The sequence below is a fragment of the Microtus oregoni genome, unplaced genomic scaffold (genome assembly GCF_018167655.1).
Source record: "Microtus oregoni isolate MIOR12 unplaced genomic scaffold, Mior012 000031F_ref0000149, whole genome shotgun sequence".
Taxonomy (NCBI): domain Eukaryota; kingdom Metazoa; phylum Chordata; class Mammalia; order Rodentia; family Cricetidae; genus Microtus; species Microtus oregoni.
In genome coordinates, this window is record NW_024543090.1 from 11,673,800 (window position 1) to 11,696,921 (window position 23,122).

The 23,122-nt window shown below is 42.3% G+C and overlaps 2 protein-coding genes across 2 annotated transcripts in view; both read right to left on the minus strand.

Annotated features, from left to right (window-relative positions):
* Positions 1-4,904: 4,904 nt before the first annotated feature.
* LOC121465488 (kinesin-like protein KIN-8A) overlaps positions 4,905-23,122 on the minus strand; it is a 36,599-nt gene continuing 18,381 nt past the window's right edge. The window contains exons 5-10 of the mRNA XM_041678712.1: positions 15,576-15,692; positions 13,659-13,691; positions 13,509-13,570; positions 11,661-11,740; positions 7,109-7,203; positions 4,905-4,969 (exon numbers count right to left, since the gene is read on the minus strand). Coding sequence (XP_041534646.1) covers positions 11,680-11,740; positions 13,509-13,570; positions 13,659-13,691; positions 15,576-15,692 — 273 coding nt within the window. The 3' untranslated portion in view covers positions 4,905-4,969; positions 7,109-7,203; positions 11,661-11,679. The remainder of the gene's footprint in view (positions 4,970-7,108; positions 7,204-11,660; positions 11,741-13,508; positions 13,571-13,658; positions 13,692-15,575; positions 15,693-23,122) is intronic.
* Positions 12,058-13,149, minus strand: LOC121465732 (protein SGT1 homolog). Its single transcript, XM_041679099.1, has one exon. It carries the CDS (start codon positions 13,102-13,104, stop codon positions 12,094-12,096), a length of 1,011 nt encoding a protein of 336 aa, XP_041535033.1. The 5' UTR covers positions 13,105-13,149; the 3' UTR covers positions 12,058-12,093.

The following is a 23,122-nucleotide window of genomic DNA, read 5'->3' on the forward strand; positions in this document are numbered from 1 at the left end:
TCAAGAGGCTGAGACAGGAGGACTGCCACAAGTTCAATATAAAACTGGGCTACATTGTGAGACCTTCCTTCAAAAACAACAACAAAAATCACGAAGAATAAGGAGCAGAAAAATATGCTGAAAGACACTGTAACCTATATCATCGTTAAACATGTTTAAGAAAAATGAAGAAGACATGAAAGGAAAATTAGAGTTAGAAAAGTTTGAAAAATTAATAAAATTCATGAAGTTGATGTAAAAGAAAACTCGTTTCAGAAGAGAAAGCCAAACACAAAACAGAATTCCTAGAGTTAAATAAGAAAACAGGTAAATCAAAAAAATATTAACCATAATTGGTAAAAAAGAAATACACAAGCAAAAATGAAGGTTAACAGAAACCTGCAAGGAAAAAATGAAAGCATCATAGCTGACCGAATACAATGCATCATGTAATTCAAGAGTTTCTGAAATCACACGATTAATACATGAAGAATACACTGAGTATGTGCAAATACCAACCAAGATTGACACACACACACATGCACACTCTAATAAATGAGTAGACATTGAAGCAAGGGAAAGAGGGGGGCAGAGAGGGAGGGACAGACTGACGGGAGAGAGCTACTGATCTGGCTCTGGCTTCGGAATGACCATGAAAAAGAACGCTGCATACTAGAGTCATTAGCAATGAGCCTCTTACCCTCCACTTCCTTAGTCTATGTTCAGTAAGTAGCTTTAAGGCTAAGATATATCTTCCTAACAAGATTTTAATCAGAAAAGAATGGAGATAATGATTTGATTTCTTTGGTTGTATCTATCCGTTTCCTTTCAGTTCAGCCATGAGCCTGTTCCTGAGATACAGAATCTCTGAGTGCTATTAAAATGGAGTATCTTGACCCAAGGAATAAAAACAGTCATCATAAAGCCACGGTAAGTTCACCAACCTAAATGGCATTTTTGAGGGTTTCTGATGTTTCCTACTAAGATATGAACCACTTACCATACTTGTAGCTTCTTCTGCCACACCCTCCTAGCCTTGACGTTAATATCCCAGCTAACATACTTTCACCTACCACTCTTTTCAAGTGACTACCGGGATTGACTTGCCTCCTGCACCATTCTGGACCCCATGGATATTATCCTAATGGAGGCGCCATCATCCTACCTGTGAAGCTTGCTCTTCCTCCTGTGTCTGCCTGAGTTCAGTCCGGAAAGTGGTAATGAGTTCTTTATTTGCTTGAAGCTGCTGCTTTATCAGGATAAACTCCTCCATAATGGCCGATTTCTCATCCACCTGAAGAGGAAAATATTTACTTAAGCAATGTGATTGGCAACGTTTAGTTCTTCTGACTTTCTCATTTGCCTTGAATACCTACCCTATTTTTTTCTAATTTCCTCTTTAATGCAAAAAGAATTTTATTTGCTAATTTATAAAGTATCATTGAATTGCCAAAACTTTTCAGAAGACAGAAGCAATAGCAATACGCTTTTCAATTTCTTTGAACGGTAACGGAGCAAAGAAACAGACCAAATAGACAGTGAGCAGAAAAACATGGAAAACTGTAACAATATGTAAAAGCCATCCTAAAAACCTTACACTAAACAAGTTAAGGGCAAACCAGAAAAATTGGGATGTTCTTGGCATTAGAGACAATAAAATAATAATGATAAAAAAGACAGCAATAGAGCTACATCTGATGTTCCTGTGGAATAGGGAAAAATCCAAGGTAACCAAGACGCATTTGCAGGAATAGGTGGCAGCTAGTATTAGAAGAGATGCAACACTTCCTGTTCTTTGATCATGGGTAAATGCAGGCCATCCATAAGAAAAAAAACCCATAAGCGATCTGTATAGATAGAGGCTTAACAATGTTTCAGTTGCTACTAGCACTTGCTGCTCACATGAAAAGATCCAGGTTCTGTACCAGCACCCACGCTATCTGTAACTCCAATTCCCGGGGATCTGATGTCCTCGTCTGACCTCTGTGGGTATGTAGTGCATATACATACATGTAAGCAAAAACATTCACACAAAAGATGCATGAACAATTACATAATATCATTCAAAAGTCAGGCATGGTGGCTCATGCCTATAATTCCAGCACTCTAGAGGCTGAGACAGGAGGACTGCCACAAGTTCAAGGTAAAACTGGGCTACATTGTGAGACCTTCCTTCCAAAACAACAACCAAAATCACGAAGAATATGGAGCAGAAATATATGCTGAAGACACTGTAACTTATTTCATAGTTAAACATGTTTAAGAAAATTGAAGACGACATGAAAGGAAAATTAGAGTTAGAAAAGTTTTAAAAAGTAATAAAATTCCTGAAGTGCATAAAAAGAAAACTCGTTTCAGAAGAGAAAGTCAAACACAAAACAGAATGCCTAGAGTTAAATAAGAAAACGGATAAATCAAAAAAATATTAATCATAATTGGGAAAAAATACACAACCAAAAATAAAGGTTAACAGAAACCTGCAAGGAAAAAATAGAAGTATCGCTGCTGACTGAATGCTATGCATCATGTAATTCAACAGTTTCTGAAAACACACGATTTATACATGAAGAATACACTAAGTATGTGCAAATACCAACCAAGAAGGCCACACACACACATGCAAACTCTAAAAAATGAGTAGACCAGGAAGCAAGGGAGAGAGGGAGGGGCAGTCAGGGAGGGACAGACTGACGGGAGAGCTCTACTGATCTGGCTCTGGCTTCAGAATGACCATGAAGAAGAATGCTGCATACTAGAGTCATTAGCAATGAGCCTCATACCCTCCACTTCTTTAGTCTATGTTCAGTAAGTAGCTTTAAGGCTAAGATATATCTTCCTAAAATGGTTTTAATCAGAGAAGAATGGAAGTAATAATTTGATTTCTTTGTTTTATCTATCTGTTTCCTTTGAGTTCTGCCAAGAGGCCATACCTGAGATACACAATCTCTGTGTGCATTATAATGGAGTACCTGGACCTAAGGAATAAAACCAGTCATCATGAAGCTATGGCAAGTTCACCAACCTAAATGGCATTTTTGAGGGTTTCTGATGTTTCCTACTATGATATGAACCACTTACCATACTTGTAGCTTCTTCTGCCACACCCTCCTAGGCTTGGCTTTAATATCCTAGCTACCACACTTTCATTTATCAAGCATCAAGTGAATGCCGGTATTGACTTGCCACCTGCACCATTCTGGACCCCATGGATTCTATCCTAATGGAGGCGCCATCATCCTACCTGTGCAGCTTGCTCTTCCTGTGTCTGTCTGAGCTCAGTGTGCAAAGTGCTAATGATTTCTTCCTTTTCTTGAAGCTGCTCCTTTATCAGGCTGAACTCCTCCATCCCAACCGAATTCTTACCCAACTGAAGGGGGAAAATATTTACTTAATCAATGGGATTGGCAACTTTTAGTTCTTTTGACTTTCTCATTTGCCTTGAATACCTACCCTATTTTTTTTGTAATTTCAACTTTAAAGCAAAACAAATTTTATTTGCTAATTTATAAAGTATCATTGAATTGCCAAAACTTTTCTGAAGAAGAGAGAAGCAATAGCAATACGCTTTTCAATTTCTTTGAAAGCTAACATAGCAAAGAGACAGACCAATCAGACAGTGAGCAAAAAAACATGAACAACAGTAACAATATGTAGGAAGCTATCCTACAAACCTTGCACTAAACAAGTTAAAGGCAAACCATGAAAATTTGGATTTTCTTGGCATTAGAGACTATAAAATAATAATGATAAAAAAGACAGCAATACAGGTACATCTGATGTTCCTGTGGAATAGTGAAAAAAATCCAAGGTAACCAAGAAGTATTTGCAGGAATAGGTGGCAGCTAGTATTAGAAGAGATGCAACCCTTCCTGTTCTTTGATCATGGGTAAATGCAGGCCATCCATAGGAAAAAAATCCCATATGTGATCTGTATAGATAGAGGCTTAGCAATGTTTCAGTCGCTACTAGCACTTGCTGCTCACATGAAAAGATCCAGGTTCTGTACCAGCACCCACGCTATCTGTAACTCCAATTCCCGGGGATCTGATGTCCTTGTCTGACCTCTGGGGGTATGTAGTGCATATACATACATGTAAGCAAAAACATTCACACAAAAGATGCATGAACAATTACATAATATCATTCAAAAGTCAGGCATGGTGGCTCATGCCTATAAATCCAGCACTCTACGGGCTGAGACAGGAGGACTGCCACAAGTTCAAGGTAAAACTGGGCTACATTGTGAGACCTTCCTTCAAAAACAACAACAAAAATCACGAAGAACAAGGAGCCGAACAATATGCTGAAAGACACTGTAACTTATTTCATAGTTAAACATGTTTAAGAAAAATGAAGGGGACATGAAAGGAAAATTAGAGTTAGAAAAGTTTGAAAAAGTAATAAAATTCATGAAGTTGATATAAAAGAAAGGTTGTTTCAGAAGAGAAAGCCAAACACAAAACAGAATGCCTTGAGTTAAATGAGAAAAGGATAAATCTAAAAAATATTAATCAAAATTGGTTAAAAAAAATACACAACCAAAAATAAAGGTTAACAGAATCCTGCAAGGAGAAAATGAAAGCATCGGAGATGACCGAATGCTATGAATCATGTAATTCACGAGTTTCTGAAAACACATGATCCATATATGAAGAATACACTGAATATGTGCAAATACCAACCGAGAATTCCACACCCGTTTGCAAACTCTAATAAATGAGTAGATGTGGAAGTAAGCGAGAGAGTGAGGTAAGGCAGGAAGCGACCAGCTGATAGAAGATTGCTACTGATTGTCTTACAAGAGGCATTTGCTGTGGATATCCGTTGGCTGGTAATGATTTGTTAAGATAATAATACCGAGGTGACTCACTCCTACCTTCACGGCTTGTTCTGACTGTGCCTGGTGAAGTTGGGCTTGTAAGTTGGTAATCACTTTCTCCTTCTCCTTGACTTGTTTTAGTTCTTTCAGCTCCTCTGAGTTCTTATAATGCTGAAAATTGCAACAGATTGAAGTCACTTACTTAAGAGTTACAATCAATATATATTTTATCTTTTACACTGTTTGCCTTTTAGAGACATTTAATTACAGCTTCATTAAAGTGATAGAAGCACTCAGGAGCAAGAAGCAGGAAGATCTCTCTTAGAAGCCATCCTGGTTTAGAGTCCCAGAACAGTCAGAAAGACCCTGAATCAAACAAACAAACAAAAACAAATAAAACCAACCAACCAACCACCACAACAAAATCAAACAGCAACGACAGAATCAAGAAAAAAAATTAACACAAAGGGATAAATTTTGGGCTGGGAAGATAGCTGAGTTTAAGAAAGCTTGTCCTAGAAAAATGGTGACTAGGGTTTGGATCCTAGAAGCCACAAATACCTGTTACTCCATTTTCAAAAGATCTGACACACCCTCATCTTGTCTCTGATACTCTTTTCTGTTGCTGTCCTCCATGTCCCCAGGCACACACATGCACACATGCACGCTGCACTAAGCACACCATGGCACACCGTGGTTACAGGGCTGCTGTGACTGACAGCTGGAGCGGACTGGGACGGCTGGACACCATTTATTGAACACGGAAAGGAAATGATGATATAAGATGCTGGCATGTTTAAGGCCTGAGGGCAAAGTAGTAAGCCTGAGTGAAATGCAGAGTATAAAATGGAAAAAATAAAAAAATCTAACAACATGACTCATGGAAAGTCTGAAAGCTTCAACATGAAAAGGAAAAGGTTAGTGCCTGCCACCACAGCCAGGGGAAGAGAGTTGCCATAGGAACCATAGAGGATGAAAAGAATTCAAACAAAGAAATTACTTGCCTTTAAAACCAACTTTGAGATGTTAAACAACCCTATTAGATTCCCCTCCTTTTCGTGGCCCTGCTGTAGGAGGGGCTAAACCTAGGGCCTTATCCACACTGCATAGGTGCTCTTCTCCTGAGCCACATCCCCAGTGCAGTCAAGGGACAGCAATGTCCCTGAAAGGCAAGGCTAAGCAGGGCACTGGGAGGTAACAAGTGCCCTCAAGGGCTGTGGCTCAGAACTTGAAAAACTCCCCTCAGAAGGAACACTTCTGATAATATAATACAGGGGGCAGGGGGAGTCGAGGCTGACTTACAACCACTGTGAGCCACAGGGGCACAGCAGCATCAGGGCAAACTGCACACGCCCCCAATACCTGACGGTTCCTGTTCTCTACAGCGATACCCATGTGTGGTTAGGACCCAACACTCAGAAGGCAGAGGCTGAGAGATCAGGAGTCCAAGGTCATTCTTTGGCTAGCTACAGGGCAAGTTGGAGACCAGCCTGGAATACACGAGACCCTGTCTCAAACAAATTAAATTAAATTAAAATAATTTATCAAAAATTATTTAAACAAAACAAAAGCCCTCAACTCTTTGGCTTGCCACTTGTCTTTGAAAAAGTTCATGGACATCTTTTGAATCCTCAAGGGTTGGAAAATACAATGCAAACTACAAGAAAGGCAGACAAATTTACAGAAATAAACAGAGGTTTATAAACAAATACAGTGTTCCAGTCCAATTTACTCTTTACACTTTTCCCGTGGAACAAGAGTTATGTCCCTAAGGAGGAGGAAAGGGAGGATAGGGAGGAGGAAGGGGAGAAGGAAGATGTTAACAATAACTTTTTTGTATCTCCCTCTCTCTCTCTCTCTTTTTTTTTTTTTTTTTTTTTTTTTTTTTTTTTTTTTTTTTTGATTTTTGAGACAAGGTTTCCTCCGTAGCTTTTGGCTCCTGTCCTGGAACCAGCTCTAGTAGACTAGGCCGGCCTTGAACTCACAGAGATCCGCTTGCCTCTGCCTTTCGAGTGCTGGGTTTAAAGGCGTGCGCCACAACCGCCGGTTAACAATAACTTCTTAAGACAGTTTGATAGTAAACTGTCTAAGTAGATAGCAGAGACCCATCTTTCCCGGCTCATCTACACTTGGTTTCTTTCCCCACAGCTCTCGGACTAACAGGATCATTTACAGAGTGGCAGTGGTTTTCTTAAACATCACTTCTACTGCACGAGGGAGGCTGCTCACATCCCTCTAGCTTAAGTTATTCTCCTCAGAAGAACACACAACGGAGGTCTTGTTACTCTGGATCTGGACAAAGTTACTCACAGCTTTCAAACGATCTTTCATATTTTGCTCGGCATTATAGCCCGACAATTCATGTAAAACTGCATTTCCTAAATCATAAAATAGGCTCAGCATCTCTGCAAGAGAAATAGAAAGAAAGCGCAACAATCAGTAAAAACAGATACAGGCTGCTGGAGAGTAAGTAAAGCAGATGGGTGCAGCTAGACATTAGTACCCATATCATCTGTGTGAGAGAAGGGACTGTCACTGGCTTCTGGGTGCAGCCAGCTGTGTGCCACACCCTGTCCTGCTCAGGTGCCTTATTGCACGCACCATCACTAGGATCAGTTTGAATAATAAAATGCAAGAACACAATCTTTAAATGCAAGGACATCATTGTCAAGGATGTCTTAAGGGCTGCCTTTTAATACCCTATGTTTTTTCATTGATAAACAAAAATCTTAAGTTTTCCTTCTCCCACATTGATCCTTTTCTGATTTTCGATAAAACCCCAAGACTCATCAAAATTTCCCTTCTCATGTGTTCCCGAAGCCCGTTCTTTCATGTAGTTTCCCTGACAAACCATGTGGTGTCAGTGGAGAGTCACTATTCAATGTGGAGTATAGACATTTACAGTAGTAAATGACTGAAATCAGTATCCGCTTGTTCTGAGCAGAATTAGAAAACAAAAGGCTACACAAGCAGAGAGCAGGAGACAAAGTCCAGAGCAGAAATCAGTGAACAGAAAATTAAACCCATAAAGAAAAGGCTGTGCTCAGAAAAGCTACACCCCCAAAGCCCCTATGCTGAGGATTCAGGGCCTGCGCATGCTGTGTAGACACTCAACTGCTAATCCACACCCCAACCATTGAAGATTAATTTTAATAAAGGAAATGAACACCATCAGTAATCTTCCATAGAGATCTGTATAAATCTTCTAAAGAAATTCATACTAGAATATAACTTATCAGATGATCATTCTGTCTTTAAATTTTACATGCCGCTCTTGGGAATAAGCAAACAACCAACTGATGGACTCAGAAGATGGCAATAAACAGGGAAGAAGGAACATGTGTGTGCTTCTTAGATCCCCAGATAAGAGCAAAGCAAGTAGAGGAACAGCAAAGACCTGTGGGCAACCTGAGCAAAACAAACAGTGCCCCCCAACAATAGAAAAGTCGTCCCTGCACAATCAAGTTTCCTATCAACCCCCAGGTTAACGTAGCAACAGTCAAAATCAACGACCACCACCAAATCTGGCTTCAGCAGTGTCCGTTCAAGAGGAAGCAGATGGTAGCCACGGGTGTGCAACAAACCAAGCAAAGGGCAGAGCCAATTGGCGTTTGTTAACTAATCAGTGTGTCGAGCACACTGATGAGGGAATGGCTCACAGATTGCCAGGTCTGGCAGCACACTTGAAATCCTAGAACCAAAAATGTGAAGGCAAGACCTCGAGACTCCCTGGACAGCCATCCTCACTTATCTGACCAGCACAGGTCCCAGGGAGACCCTGTCTCAAAAGGGCAAGGGTGGAGGATTCCTAAGGGCACCCAGGGCTGACCTCTAGCCTGCACGCACACACGCACGCACATACACACACACACATAAACAAGAACGCACGCACGAGTGTGCACTACCTTCCCATAAAATTATTCAGAAAAAAAGAAAACAACTATTCTAACATTTTCAGGCCCTGATCAAGGTATCTAGATACCGATCAGTCAATAGCTGATAAAGTAAAGTCCAGACATTATGAACTTCCCAAAGAAAGAAGATAACCACCTTCTAGAGTCTTGTCAAAGCATGGAAACTCAGGCCACCCATCCTGCTACATCTGCAGGAAACGCAGAGGACAGAGGAACACACTGAACCACATAACCCATGTGCACTCCTGCGGAATGTCCAACTCCACAGCCGCAGGACCCATGTCTCTCAACACACAGTTGTAAGCAAAAGATGGAAGACGTAGCAAGTGAAAAGGGCAAGATTCCCAAAAGGATAATAAAACTAAAAGGAAAGCATAAAGAAGGGCTTCTAGAATGGACAACCAAGTTATATCTGTTACAGTAACTATATGTTTTATAGTGTGCCTTTCTATATCTGTGTTTTATCAATGAGAAGTGGTTTTGTAAAGAAAAATGAACAGAAACTGTTAAATAATTATGTTTAGAGACACCCATAGGAAACTTAAGTTCTTATTTTTATTGACACATATCTGTACAGTCCATAAGGTATATGATGTTGAGATTCAGGCATATAGTGTGTGGTTTTCCACTGAGGGTGATTAGCATATTTATAAAGGAGTCTCTAGACTTAAAGCCAGGCTTTGTCACACACCCCACCTAGAAACACGCAGGACTGGCCGGCTCGCCCACCTCTGAGCCTCTCCCAAGGAGAAAGGACCCTGCTGGCCACCAGGCCACCAGGGTGTCTAAATGCTCCTGGGCCTCATAGGGCTGCAGCAACTGGGCTGCCACCTAGGATGGGCAGGTGACAGAGGCGGAGCCCCGAGGGGCGGGGCGGCCGGCTGAGCTCCAGTGTCCCCTGGCCAGCGGTGCGGTGCACTGTGGGCTTATGCGGGGCTCCCAGCGAGGCCTGCCCACCACACTCACCTGCAGGTGGGAGCCACCGGCAAAGCCGGGCTCCCCCCCGCTCGACCTAAGCCAAGTCAACTCAGGAATCCCGCTCGACCTAAGCCACGTCAACTCTGGAATCCCAAACTCAGCGCCTCCGCCTCCGCGTCCCTGAAGCACGACCACTCTCCTTGGGTCGGAAGACGAGACTGAGGCTTCTGCCTTTGGAACTGCGAACGCGCCATTACCCTGGCGACCAGGCAGGCCTTGTTTGTTACCTATCGCGTCACAATGACAGACACCAATTGATGCCCTACAACCTTCCACTTCCACAAAGACACAACCAAGGGGTTCTAAGGGGGAGAGGCATGGCAGATGATTATGTGTTGGGGTGTGACCCAGGAGAAGATCCAAGAAGGCGGGGCTATGGAGAGAGGATGGGTATTCTGCAAACATCAGGTGTTTGCTGCATAGTTTGGGAGTTCAGGTTTACCCTAATTTCTTACCTACTGCTGTTTGTGCTAGAGACTATGGGCCAGGCTTTTGAGGAGATTTTGGACTAGGGGCACCAGCTGCTAGTATTGGGTTCTGTGTGAGAACCCACCCGGAGTAGAGCCTGAAACTTGGTTTAGTATGGCTTTTTAACTTTGCGATGAAAAAATGAGAACCAGAGACAAGGCTAGTAAAAGACAACAGCAATTTAGCAAGGGTCGGACTACAACCTGACCTCACAAGGCATCCTTTGTTGGGATCGCTCAGGATGTGATCTAAGAGACAGTGAAGAGTTGGAAAGTGGTGCTTCAGCTGGGATAAGCAGACAGAGATCAAAGGGCTCAGGCTCTGGGAAGAGTCAGTGAGGAGCTCCAACAAGAGACAGAGAGCACTCATCAAGTGCTCCTTCCCCCCAAAAGGCCGGCCGGCAGAGGGTGCAGAAATCTAGCCAACTCCTAATGATTTCAGACATTCTTCGTAAGAATGTTACTATGACTTTATGGAATCTCGTTGTACACCAAGCACTCAGCTAGCCCACTGTATTTGCAATCTCATCCTAATGACCACACAATCCCGAGGCTCAAATAGTAGCTCGGTGAGGCATCTCTCAGCTGCTTATTTAAAGTTGTGTATTTACTATATCTATTTTGCCACCTAACGTAACTATCTTATTGCCTTATCACACTTTATTATAAGAAGTCTCGCCGGGCGGTGATGGCGCACGCCTTTAATCCCAGCACTCGGGAGGCAGAGGCAGGTGGATCTCTGTGAGTTCGAGACCAGCCTGGTCTACAAGAGCTAGTTCCAGGACAGGCTCCAAAACCACAGAGAAACCCTGTCTCAAAAAACCAAAAAAAAAAAAAAAGAAGTCTCTTTTGATCTCAGTTGTATGTCCACGTCCCAGAATAATATACAGGGGGTACTAAATGTCCCTTGAAGCAGTATTATGTGTAATATCTTTAATTTAAATGCAATATAATAAACTTAAATTATTTAGCTTATAAAATAGGTTTATAAAAAATAAAATCCCGAAGGTGCAAATTAGGAAAGACTATTGGCAGACTCTTAATGACTTCCAAAGATTGCTAGGGGACATTTTCCTTCTATGGCACACTATTGGAATAAAACCTGATGATCTGATTAATTTAAACAAAACCTTGGTGACAATGACTTAAACAGACCCAGGGTATTGTCAACTGGAAGAGAGAATTGGCTTTGATTGAAGAGAAATTACAGAAGGCACATGTGGATCATGTAGATCTGAGTCTTAACTGCATTTTGGTCATGTTACCCCCCCTAACATTCCACTACAGGAATTTTAATGTAGAGAGAAGATATTATCTCAGAATGAATCTTTTACCACATAAACTGAGTATAAAATCAAAAATTTATGTGAAAAGGGTCTCAGTTATGTGGAAGGACGCTTAAAAGAAATCCCACACTAGCTCAGAACTAACAAATAGATGGTTATTTATTTAGGGGTCGACACACAAATCAGAATCCTCTGCTGGAACAGACATCTTCCTTACCTTTAGGACTCCACAGATTTCAGTGCTGTTCGCAATAGGGACCCTCCAGTTGCCTCGGTCCTAGTGTCCTCTTGCAGCAACTGAAAAGTAACTAAGACAGTGAGCAGAACAGCCTTACTGGAAGAAGTGTGTCACTGGGGCAGGCTTCGAGATTAAAATCCTCCTGACAGTCCCCACTAGTTCTCTCAGCTTCATGATTATGGTTTAAGATATGAGCTCTCAGCTTCCTGTACCCACCATTATATATCCTAACCTTGTGGAACCCTAAGTCCAAATAAACTCTTTCTTCTATCAGTCGCTTTGGTCTTGGCGTTTAATCATAGCAACAGGAAAGGAACTAAGATAGCATTTTTTTAGTTAATTTTTTAAAACTTAATTAACATTTTTTTCCATTTATTTTATTTTATTTTTTTGTGATAGCAAACTGATTTATTTAGTACTGTTTCCATTCCATATCATCAGGGGGGTTGATTTCAACTTTTCTTTTACCTACATCAGACCAGTTGGTGCTCAAGACTGTACCACCAGACTCCATAAATGATTTGTTCATGGCGCGTTTCACTTCATCAGAACCATCTGAGTAGATTTGCTGAAACAGCTTGTTTAAAGCTGCATCGCCCTCCAGCTTCTCGTTCTTCTCTTCCTCTTTGATCTCACCCACCAGTTTATCCCAGTTCCTGGTATAATGAGATGATGACGGGTACAGGTTCCTCACATCTGCTGTGAACTGCTTTAGTGTAGGCTCATCTCCGTGCCCTTCTAGCTTTTCCCATCTCACAGCCTCTGGCTTTTTCATTTTAATTTCAATCTTTGTTGAAAGCACTTTAAACGTGCTCTGCTCCGGTACTACAGGGTGAAGCAACCTCAGCTTCAAATTGTAGTCTTCTCCAGAAGGAAGTTTTACCAAAGCAGATAACTCTTTTTCTGAAAATTCCACATTTACATCATTCTTCTGAATATTCTTGATCATAAGTGTAATGATTACTTGAGATTCCGTTTGATACCAGTCATACTTGATTTTCGACTGAGTTCTCTGAGACGCAGACACTTCAGATTCTGATCCATTCTGAGTCTCCTGGCACCTTTTAATCCAGATAGCAAAGTTTGCATCTGTACTGTCTAATTTCTGTCCTTCTGCAAAAGTGTCTAAAGCAGAAGCATAGTCCTTTTCATGGTATTCACACATCCCTTTCCTAAGGATAGCAGTAGGATTGTTAGGATTGAGTTCAAGAGACTTCTTTACATCAGCAATACCATCACGATATTTCCCAAGAAGAATGTGACAATAAGCTCTCTGACAGTAATACTGTGCATCGTCTGGATTCTGTTCCAAAGCCTTAGTCAGCTCCTCTAACGCCGCCTGGGGGTCCTCGTCGATCAGAGCATCTGAGAAGCTCTTGAAAAACCGCTGGGACGTTGCAGATCCTGCTGCAGCTGCCGCCATCCCTAAGAACCACTAAAGCTTAGGCCCCAGCGTTTTCTACCTTGGTTACCAGCTCTGCCCTCCATTTATTTTACATATCAATTACAGTTTTCCCTCCCTCCGCTCCTTCTGTCCTGTGCATCAAGTCCCTTCCTCCACCCATCCCACCTTCCCCATCCACTCCTCCTCTGCCTCCATTCAGAAAAGTGCAGGCCCCCATGGGCTTGAACAAAGCAGGGCACATCGAGTTGAGGCAGGACTGAGCTCCTCCATCTGCATCAAGGCTGGTTGAAGAAATCCAGCATGGGAAACAGATTCCCAAAAGCCATCTAAGCATCAAGGACAGGTCCTGGTCTCACTGCTAGGAGCTTTACAAATAGACCAAGGAACTAGGACATTTAGGGGTCTAGAGCTTGAGTTCTTACCTTACTTTTATGCTGCGGGAAGAAGGCAGTGAGGCACAGTCATCTTCCCTGATGAAGAGAGCCTGCACAAAATCAGAGGGTCAGATTTCCCTGAAGGGAGCTGACATAGGAAACTTACTCTGAAAGTACATCATCAGAGAGAGTCTATACCTCACATATCCGTGGGGTCAGCCCAACAGAAGCCTGGATGACAGAAAAAGAAAAACATTACTGTTCACTCTGGGCAATGCCCCTGCCCTCCTCTTACCCCCAAACACCCGGGACCCTGGACCCCCCCAAACACAGAGGAGGGGTGTGTGGGCTTAGTGCTAGCTAGCCACTATAGAAGGACATATAAAACTTGAGGCTGGCACTATCAAAAGACACAGATGAGAGGCAGATTATTACCATAAGATAGATAGGAGAAGCTGGCAAACTTAGACATGTGCTTTCCTGCAATGAACTTTATCATTTTCCACCACTAATGTGGTCTCTTCTAGATCCCTACTGTGTCTAGATCCCTAGATACAGAAGCACACACAAACACCCTCTGCAAAACTGCAAAAATCCAAAGAAGTAGGTATTTCCTCTATCTCATAACCAGAGGCTTAAGGTTTTATCCCCTTTGACCTAGTAGGATTTTTTTTATTAATTTCAAATGTCTGAAACCACACTAACCACAGACAAAGGGAACAGTGAGCTGTACCCAGAGAAGTGGGCTATTTTTTCAGATTGTTTCTATACAATGTTATTTGTCAACCAGTGCCCAGGTCATCTCACTAGCATACTTCTATATCTTCTATGTTTGTTTGTTTGTTTTGTTTTGTTTTTTCGAGACAGGGTTTCTGGACTCTGTCCTGGAACTAGTTCTTGTAGACCAGGCTAGCCTCAAATTCACATAGATCCACTTGTCTCCACCTTCAGAGTGCTGGGATTAAAGGCTTGCACCACCACTGCCTGGCTAGAAAGGGTATTCTTTTTTTTTTTTTTTTTTTTTTTAGTTGTTGCAAAACAAAAAAATCCCATTTCCCTCCCCCTCCTCGCACACATTACCCCTTCCCCCACTCTCCTCCCCCTCTCCCCACTCCTCTTTCCCTCCCAACACTCCATTCCCCCTCCCTCTCGAGAATGAAGAGCAGTCTAAATTCCCTGCCCTGCAGGAAGTTCAAGGTCCTCCCACTTCTATCCAGGACCAGGAAGGTGAGCATCCAAACAGGCTAGGCTCCCACAAAGCCAGTTCACATATTAGGATCGAAACCTAGTGCCATCGTCCTTGGCTTCTCATCAGCCTTCATTGTCCGCCACGTTCAGAAAATCCGGTTTCATCCTATGCTTACTCAGTCCCAGTCCCGCTGGCCTTGGTGAGCTCCCAATAGATCAGTTCCACTGTCACAGTGGGTGGGTGCACCCCTCGTGGTCCTGACTAAGGGTATTCTTATGGAATGCTATCCCCTTAATTTTATTTTTATTGCTGTTGTCTGTTTTGAGACAGAGTCTCAGTGTGTATCCCTGGATGGCCTGGAACTCAAAGATTTGCCTTGCCTCTACTACCTTCAAAGATTAAAGGGATTAAAGGCATGTACCACCATACCTGGCATTATCCCCTCAATTTTCTGTGATTAAAAACAACTTGCATTATACTCTACATTTTTAAAAGCCCCCAGCAAAGCTACATCTCTTGCTTTCTTCTAATACACATAGCTTTGAAAGCTGAACACGGCATTCTTATCCCTGTATAGCACTAAAATGCAGTCCAGGTTTAACCCCAGTCAAATTGTGAAGCTTTATGTGATGAACCTGGAAGTAATACATATATCCAGTGGGACCAACAAGGACTCATTGTCAAAGGGAATCATGAAAGTCTAGTTTTTCAAAGTTTCACAAAGAGAGACTAATTATACAAACTTTACTGTTCAGGTAAACTAGTGAAATGCCATTGTTAAGTATAGGAGAGGGTCACACGCATGCCTTTAATCCCTTTAATATTGATTATGGAGGTCATGCTCCATATCACAGTGGTAAGGACAATGTAAGATACAGGTTTGTTGTGACATTAGGAAGATAGTTCATTCCAGTGCTAACACTTACTGGAGTCCCCAGCATGGTATATGTCTTCCCAGAGCCCGTCTGCCCATAGGCAAAGAGGCATATGTTGTAACCTTGGGCAGCTCCAGACAGTACTTCAGTACCCAAGTCCTGGAACACCTGTAACAACAAAAGTAGAAAGCTTATTGATCCATCTTCCCACAGCACATTTAAAAAATACATTAAACCTAAAAAAAAATAAAATTAAAATATTGGGTCTAGAGAGATAGCTCAGCGGTTAAGAGCACTGGACCTCAGGTTCAATTTCCAGTACCCACATGGCAGCTCACACCTGAACTAGTCATTCATAAGAATCACTTCAGCTTCACAAGAAAAGATTTTAAGGGAAAATTCAAATTGCTCAAATATTCTTAGGTACCTACTGAGTACTAGCCTCATTTTTTGTTTGTTTTAAAATACGTTTCCTAGTCCTTTTTGTTTTCTTTTTTTCCCCAAGGCAGGGTTTCACTGTGTAGCTCTGGCTGTCTTGGAACTTGATTTGTAGACCACTGCCCAGTGCTAGTCCTTTTAAAAAGGATTTATTTTCATTATCTGCATGTAGGTGCATGTAGTATGTGGAGTATGTGCACACATGTGTGAGTGCCTGGTGAAGCCAGAAGAGAGCATCAGAGTCCATGGAACATAAGCTACAGGCAGTAATGACTACTTGGTACAGGCACTAGAAACCAAACTTAGGTCATCTAAAAGAGCAGTAAGTATCTCAAATGGCTGAGCAGTATCTCAGCCCCAGTGTTCTGTAGTCTAACACAAAAGAGCCTAAGGCAGGACAAAGATAAAAAGGCAAAAACCTGCTCCTCCTGATACACAGAGAAATGCTCACTAAGGCTAATGAGGTGGTTACAGTGAAACACTGCTCAAGAAGGTGACTCATGGTCTGAAGACCCCACAGGACCAGCTAGAAGTTAGAGAGCGCTGTCCCTGACAGTCGCTCCTCTGACTGCTCCTGATAGCTGGTAGGTTCTGCTGGACAATCACTTCATCTGTGGTCAGGTTTTGTGACTAATTCAGAAACCACCATTAATCCTCATGTGGCAACTGCACTTTAAGTTTCTAGGTTTCCTGAAATTTCAACTGAACTCTGCCAGGCAGCATCCAAACACTCTTGACCACTGATGCTGGTCTTGGTGGGAAGCAGAACCCAGTTTTCCACCTCGGAACCCTTTCACTTGCTGGCAGCTGGAACAATGACACACACAAGGAGGCTGCCAAGCAGGTAGACAGTCCCATTTGACTTCCCGAAGAAAGACACAAAAGCAGAACAGCAGATGACAAGTTCCCCAGGAGTGCCCAGCACAGCGGCGGAAGTGTCAACTATGGCGCTCGTGCCAGCCTACTCTGTGTGGCACTGCCTGCGATTCCTGCTGCCGCGGGGGCCCCAGTGCTTTCCTGATTATTTTATCGACTTCCCTTTCACTTCTGTGAAACATCTAGTATGGTTCCAGATTGTGGTGTGCATCTAGTCTTGTACTTCAAAGTTGGTGATCCTAGGCAAGTTCCTTGCATTTTGTAAACTCCAGTTTCTCCAGCTGTAAGATGTCTACCACACAGACTGCTGTAGAGACTGCTGTCACAGGCGAAACTGGGGGCAACCAGGTAAAGACAGGAGCTAAGTCAAGACTACATCGTTCCGTATTCCAGCAGCTGCACTTAGGCTTCTTGGCAGTGATTGCTTCTGTTTGCTTTTTAATGTGTCCATGGTCTAGGCAAAAGGCCAAAAGAACCCAGGGTGCTGTGAAGACTTGAGCTCTGTTCAAGAGAGATCCTTCCCATGGTCTCTCTTGTAGCTCTCTCTAGTCACACAAACTATGTTAACAAAGTTAAAAATTGGGAGAGGTCTTGCTTGCCTCCTAAAGTCTGGCCAGGTGACATTCCTTGAGTCTGAAGAAGCAATATATTTTGCTGCATTAGATTAGATGAATTGACTACCATTCATTCACTATTTGAAATATCCTCCACACACTCCAGCTTCCTGGGGCAGGAGGTGAGAACAGAGGTGGAAACAGTGAAGGGCCACATCTAAATCTAAACTTTATTTCTGCCCTGTTGCAGAATTGTTCATACTACCACTCTGCTGTGGCAATAAGGTTTACCTTGTATTCGAGGCCAGAGCTAGCTAATAGCTGACCAAAATTAGCCATAGAGGTTTTGGAGGACTGAGATATATAGAGAGACATGGGTAGTAGAGAGATGCTTAGAAAGATGTGTGTTCTTTGGATTAAGGAAGGAGAAAGAAAGGAGGTCACTAGTTACTTCTCTGCCCCTGATCAATCTGGTTCTAACCCCATATCTGACTCGGGAGTCTTTATTAATAATAGAATAATTTAGGTAATCGTTACTACCCACAGTTTATGCTCAGCTGAGCAGAGTAAAGAGAGAGAAAAAAACCAAAGATTGTTACTTCGTTCATGTCCTTATCCAAATGCCTATGTGTTCTCTGAAAGTATCACTGAAGAAAGCACTATAGCTGATGATAGAAGAGTATCAACAGGATCAGGGCTCCAGTCAAGAATGATGGAGACTAAGACACAGTACCACAGCTGGGCGGTGTTGGCACACACCTTTAATCCCAGCACTTGGGAGAGAGAGGTAGGCAGATCCCTGTGAGTTCAAAGCCAGCCTGGTCTACAAGCGCTAGTTCCAGGACAGGCTCCAAAGCTACAGAGAAGCCCTATCTAGAAAAACCAACAAAAAGATACAGTACCCACTCCTCAAGAGCTGGTAGGCTTAGCTCATCAGAAGATCCTGGAAAACCCACAACCTTAGAAAGAGGAAAACAGGGAGATAACACATGTTCCACTCCACCCATGTTAACACAATGAGACATAAGCCATGTCAGGGGAGCAGCAGGTGACAATTGGGGTTCGAGGTGTCAGCCCATCAGTAGGAGACTCTCTGGTGGGTGAGGCAAGGCCCTGAGACTACAGACTCTAGGATGTCTTTTGATTCTGTTGTGCCCTTACATGTTGCTGTTGCTATCTTTCTCTGGTGTGAATCGGGTGTGGGGAGATGCCCTACTGCCTGTAATGTAATGTGTTTATCTCATGGAAACATCCTGCTCACTGGACATTTTTTACCTGTAGACTATAATAAAAAATGACTTCTCTCTAACAGATACTGTTTAATTGATAATAATGTTATATTATACAATATATTATATAATAATATTAAAAATACAGAGTTGTGATAAATAAAAGTAACTACAAGGAAACGTCACACAGCAGGGGTCTATGTAAGGGGTCACTAAAGGAGCTGCCTAGATCATAGCTCAAGTTAATGATTAAGAGAAACAGTTGAGTCCCAGGAACCAGGCTGGCTCAAATTCCTTTAATCTTAGAGCTGAAAGACTCTAATGCCAAAAGACATAGTCACGGGTCTCGGTGTGCATCATTAGCTGAAACAAAGCGTTTTTACCTGTACTCTGTAAGAAATTTAACACAGTCACTGTATGGGGTAGATATATTGGATTGAACAGCTGTATTTCAGAAGTACCTTCATCTTGAAGAATCCTTGTAGAAAACAGTGAATGTTTTGCCAAAGGGTCCTGTGGCCATCCTATGACTTTGGTCACAAGACACCTCAGGTACACTTGAGGCTCTTGTATTATTGTGTATTGCACACAATGCATAGTGAATGACTAGAATCATGGAGGCATGTGATGGTCTTCAGTAAGATGTGCAAATTTAGATTAGGGACCTTGGTATGAGGAAATACTGTATAACAATCAATAAATACGTCTTTGTATGGCTGTTTGGGGTCCAGTCCAAGCCCAGTCCATTCCAGTTCCGTCTATCAGAAGAGGCTGGACCTTTCTGCTGCTACATGGGCCTTAAAAAATACAGAAGAATAAAGAAGGAAATCATCAAGAGATTGAGTAAGTGTCTTTTTCCTTAACACCCTCAGACAGAAAAGTCTAATGTTGTGAATTGCCCTTTGAACCCTGTGCTGCTTGGAGGCTGGTCCCCCAGGCAGCAATACTATAGTGGCATTTCATTTGTATTTTAATAAATAAATGTTTGCCAGAAGATTAGAGAGTAAAACAGCCTCACTGTTCAGCCTTACACACACCTTTAATCTCAGTAGCCACACTAGTTGCAATAGAAACTGGGTGGTGCATGTCTTTAATCCCAGTGGTGCATGCTCTTAATCCCGGCCCTAGGGACGATTATAAAGTGGGAGGATACAGCTCTCAGACACAGTCTCATTCTGAGATTCCTGGAGGCAGGATCGCCATTTTTGGATGGAGGTCAAAGTAAGAGCCAGTAGCTGGCTGTTTTGCTTTTTGGGTCTTCAGGTTGAACCCCAATTTCTCTGAGTTTTTATTAATTGTGCCTCACAATATGACATCATAGCCTAAGAGTTAAGATAAATCACTGAACTACAGTCTGCCGCAGACACCAATTAAGAATAGATAGGTGACTTCCTTTATTTATTTTTTAAGAATTCAAGTAATGGAACATATATAATGCACAGCACTATAGACCTTGTTCTTTTTTCCTCTCCCTCTCTCTCCCTCCCTCCCTCTCTCTCTCCCTCCCTCCCCCCTCCCCCCTCTCTCTGTCTTTCTTTCTTTCTTTCTCTCTTTCCTTTTTATTTTGTTGTTCTAAATAGGGTTTCTCTGTGTAACAGTCCTGGCTGTCCTGGAACTCACTCTGTAGATCAGGCTGGTCTCAAACTCAGAGAACCTGCCTGCCTCTGCCTTCAGAGTGCTGGGACTAAAGGTGTGTGTCACCATGCCCGGCTCAGACATCCCTTTCTCAAATCCAACCAGATTCAACAACACTGCTGACAATTTCCTAACAATGGTTCATCCAAGCATAGGGGTGGCCTACATATTCCTAGAGGGATTTGTCACTGATAAGTTGCTTTGGTTTGTATGGGTTTTTATTCTGTTAGCTATTATGTTCTCTAACCAAGTGGACTCATAGCAAAAGTAATTGTAAAAAGTGCATATGGACCCAGCAGTGTTAGTGCACGTCTTTAATCCCAGCACTCAGGCAGATCTCGGCGAGGTGGAGGCCAGTCTGGACAGCAAAGGCTGTTACACAGAGAAAGCCTATCCTAAACACAAAAACAACAACAAAAAAACCATATGGTTCCTGGATAGCTTTGTGTCATCTTAACACAAGCTGGAGTCATTTGAAAACAGGGACTCTCAACTGAAAACCGTGCCTCCATAAGAGCTGCCTGCAGGCAAGTCTATAATGTATTTTCTAAACTATTAATTGGCATAGGTGGTGGCATCCGTGGGCTGGTGATCTTGGGTGCTGTAAGAATGCAAACTGGGCAAGCCATGAGGAGCAATCCAGTAAGCAGCCAGCAAGCAGCCAGCACTCCTCCATGACCTGCATCAGCTCCTGACTCCAGGTTTCTGCCTTGCTTGAGTTCCTGCCCTGACTTCTCCCAGTGATGAACTGTTATTTGTATTTTAATAAATAAAGCTTGCCCGAAGGTCAGTGAAAAGCAGCCACACTAGTCAGCCATACAGACCAGGCAGTGGTGGCACACACCTTTAATCCAGCAGCCACACTAGTCAGCCATACAGACCAGGCAGTGGTGGTACACACCTTTAATCCAGCAGTTACACTAGTCAGCCACAGAGGCTGCATAGTGGTGGTGCACGTCTTTAATCCCAGCACTAGAGAGGAATATAAGGCAGACGAGGACTGGTTCTCTTTCAGTTTGAAGATTTCAAAGAGGTAAGAGCTCTCTAGTGGCTTGGCTGCTTTTGCTTTTCTAGTCTTCAGGTTGAACCCCAATATCTGTCTCTTGGTATTTATTATTCATGCTGCAGAAAATGACTCAGGAAAAAGCAGAATAGAGCCTTGAAAATCAAGTAGGTTGTGTAACAGAAAAGATGTCTAAACTGTATAAACAACTGTGTTACACTGTGAGGGATTAACCGAATGGAATTTGGAAAATCAAATACATGAAGAAATAGGACTCAAATGTTAGTGCAAGGTAAACATGCTTATTTTCTTCCACTAAGCGCGCTGCATTCTTTAGATGACAAGGCAATCACGTTCAGCCAGAAAACTATCAATAATATAAGACAATTAGACAGTACAGAAATGAAGAAATCACCGATAACCATTCAATCACAAAAAAATAAAAACTGAAATTGTGGATGACCCAAAATGCAATAAAGATAATAACCTATTGGTAAAATACAGCAAACATGGACCACAGTAAATTATGGCTTCATCTAATTACAGAGAAAGGTCTAAATGTATTTTAACCTATAGTCTTCCTACAAATTAGGGGAAATGGGGTGGGAGGTGAGTAGAACTTAATTAATAGACAAACTAGTAACTCCACACAAGGAAATTTTTTTTTTACACAAGGAAACTTTTTAGAAACAAAGAAAATTTTGTTATGTGTAACAACATGGATGAAAAAAGAAAAAAGGTATTTTTCTCCACTTACTATTCAAGGTTCATCTATGTTGTTGCACAGATCAAACTTTATAAAACACCATTTCTCAGCACGTATCTCAACCACCCAGACAATATTAAAAGTATGTTGGTAACATAGAGGAAGAGGGAGAAAGGAGAGATAGGTAATGCTAAGAATGTCTGAAAAGGCCACATATTATTTTGCGAGTGTATCTTAAAATACTAAAGTAACATGTGTACGTGTGTGTGCGTGCACATACACACACACACACCCACACCCACCCACCCACACACACACACACACACACATATTAAATGGAGTTACAGCACACCAGATGATAATGTTCCTTTTGACCACAAAGTTATCTTCTGAAGAAACATGTTCATAATATTGAGTTGAGCCAGATGAGAGTTGTGAGCAAAGGCCAGGGTGACAGAGAGAGTCTGAGTCATAGTCTTAGTGCTTCCAAAACTTTCCCCAACACAGTATTTATTTAGGCATAATAACATCACAGCTGGGGAGAAAGGAAAAACAAAACCAAGCCAAATAAGCATTGCCTTCCTAGCCTTTAGACTCTTTGTCCCTTCTTTCCTTTGTTCTCAAATGGAACTGTCCCTCCACCACTGCTCTCATGAGGATAGCATGTAAAACAGTGGTCCTGGGAGTTGCATCCCTGGCTATAGAGATTCTCTGGGTTCACCATCACGAGAAAACCCTAGGCAAGCCCCTGAAGTACTAGACAGAGGATGCTCATTTAAGTCTGAGGCTCCGACATGGCATCCACAAGCAACACAGTGCACATAAATGAATGTATAACAATGGACTGAATCCGGTATGCTCACAAAATAGATGCAGAATAAAATTACATTATGGTTGTTCTGTAGTTTTCCTTTAAATCCTGAATTACTTTCCACATGTTTGATGCTCGTTAGAGTCTTGCATACAGCACTGTTTCCAGTGTACTCAAAAGAGCTCCTCAGCATTGTTTTCAATGGGTTTGGTCCAGCAGCACCAAGACATAGTCAAGTAGGACCAAGCTGTTTCATATCGTTTGAGCTGCAAATACTTGTATAGAAGGAAGCTGGAAATATGGCTGAGTGGTATTCACCAGACAAGGCCAATGTGAAAACTAGAGT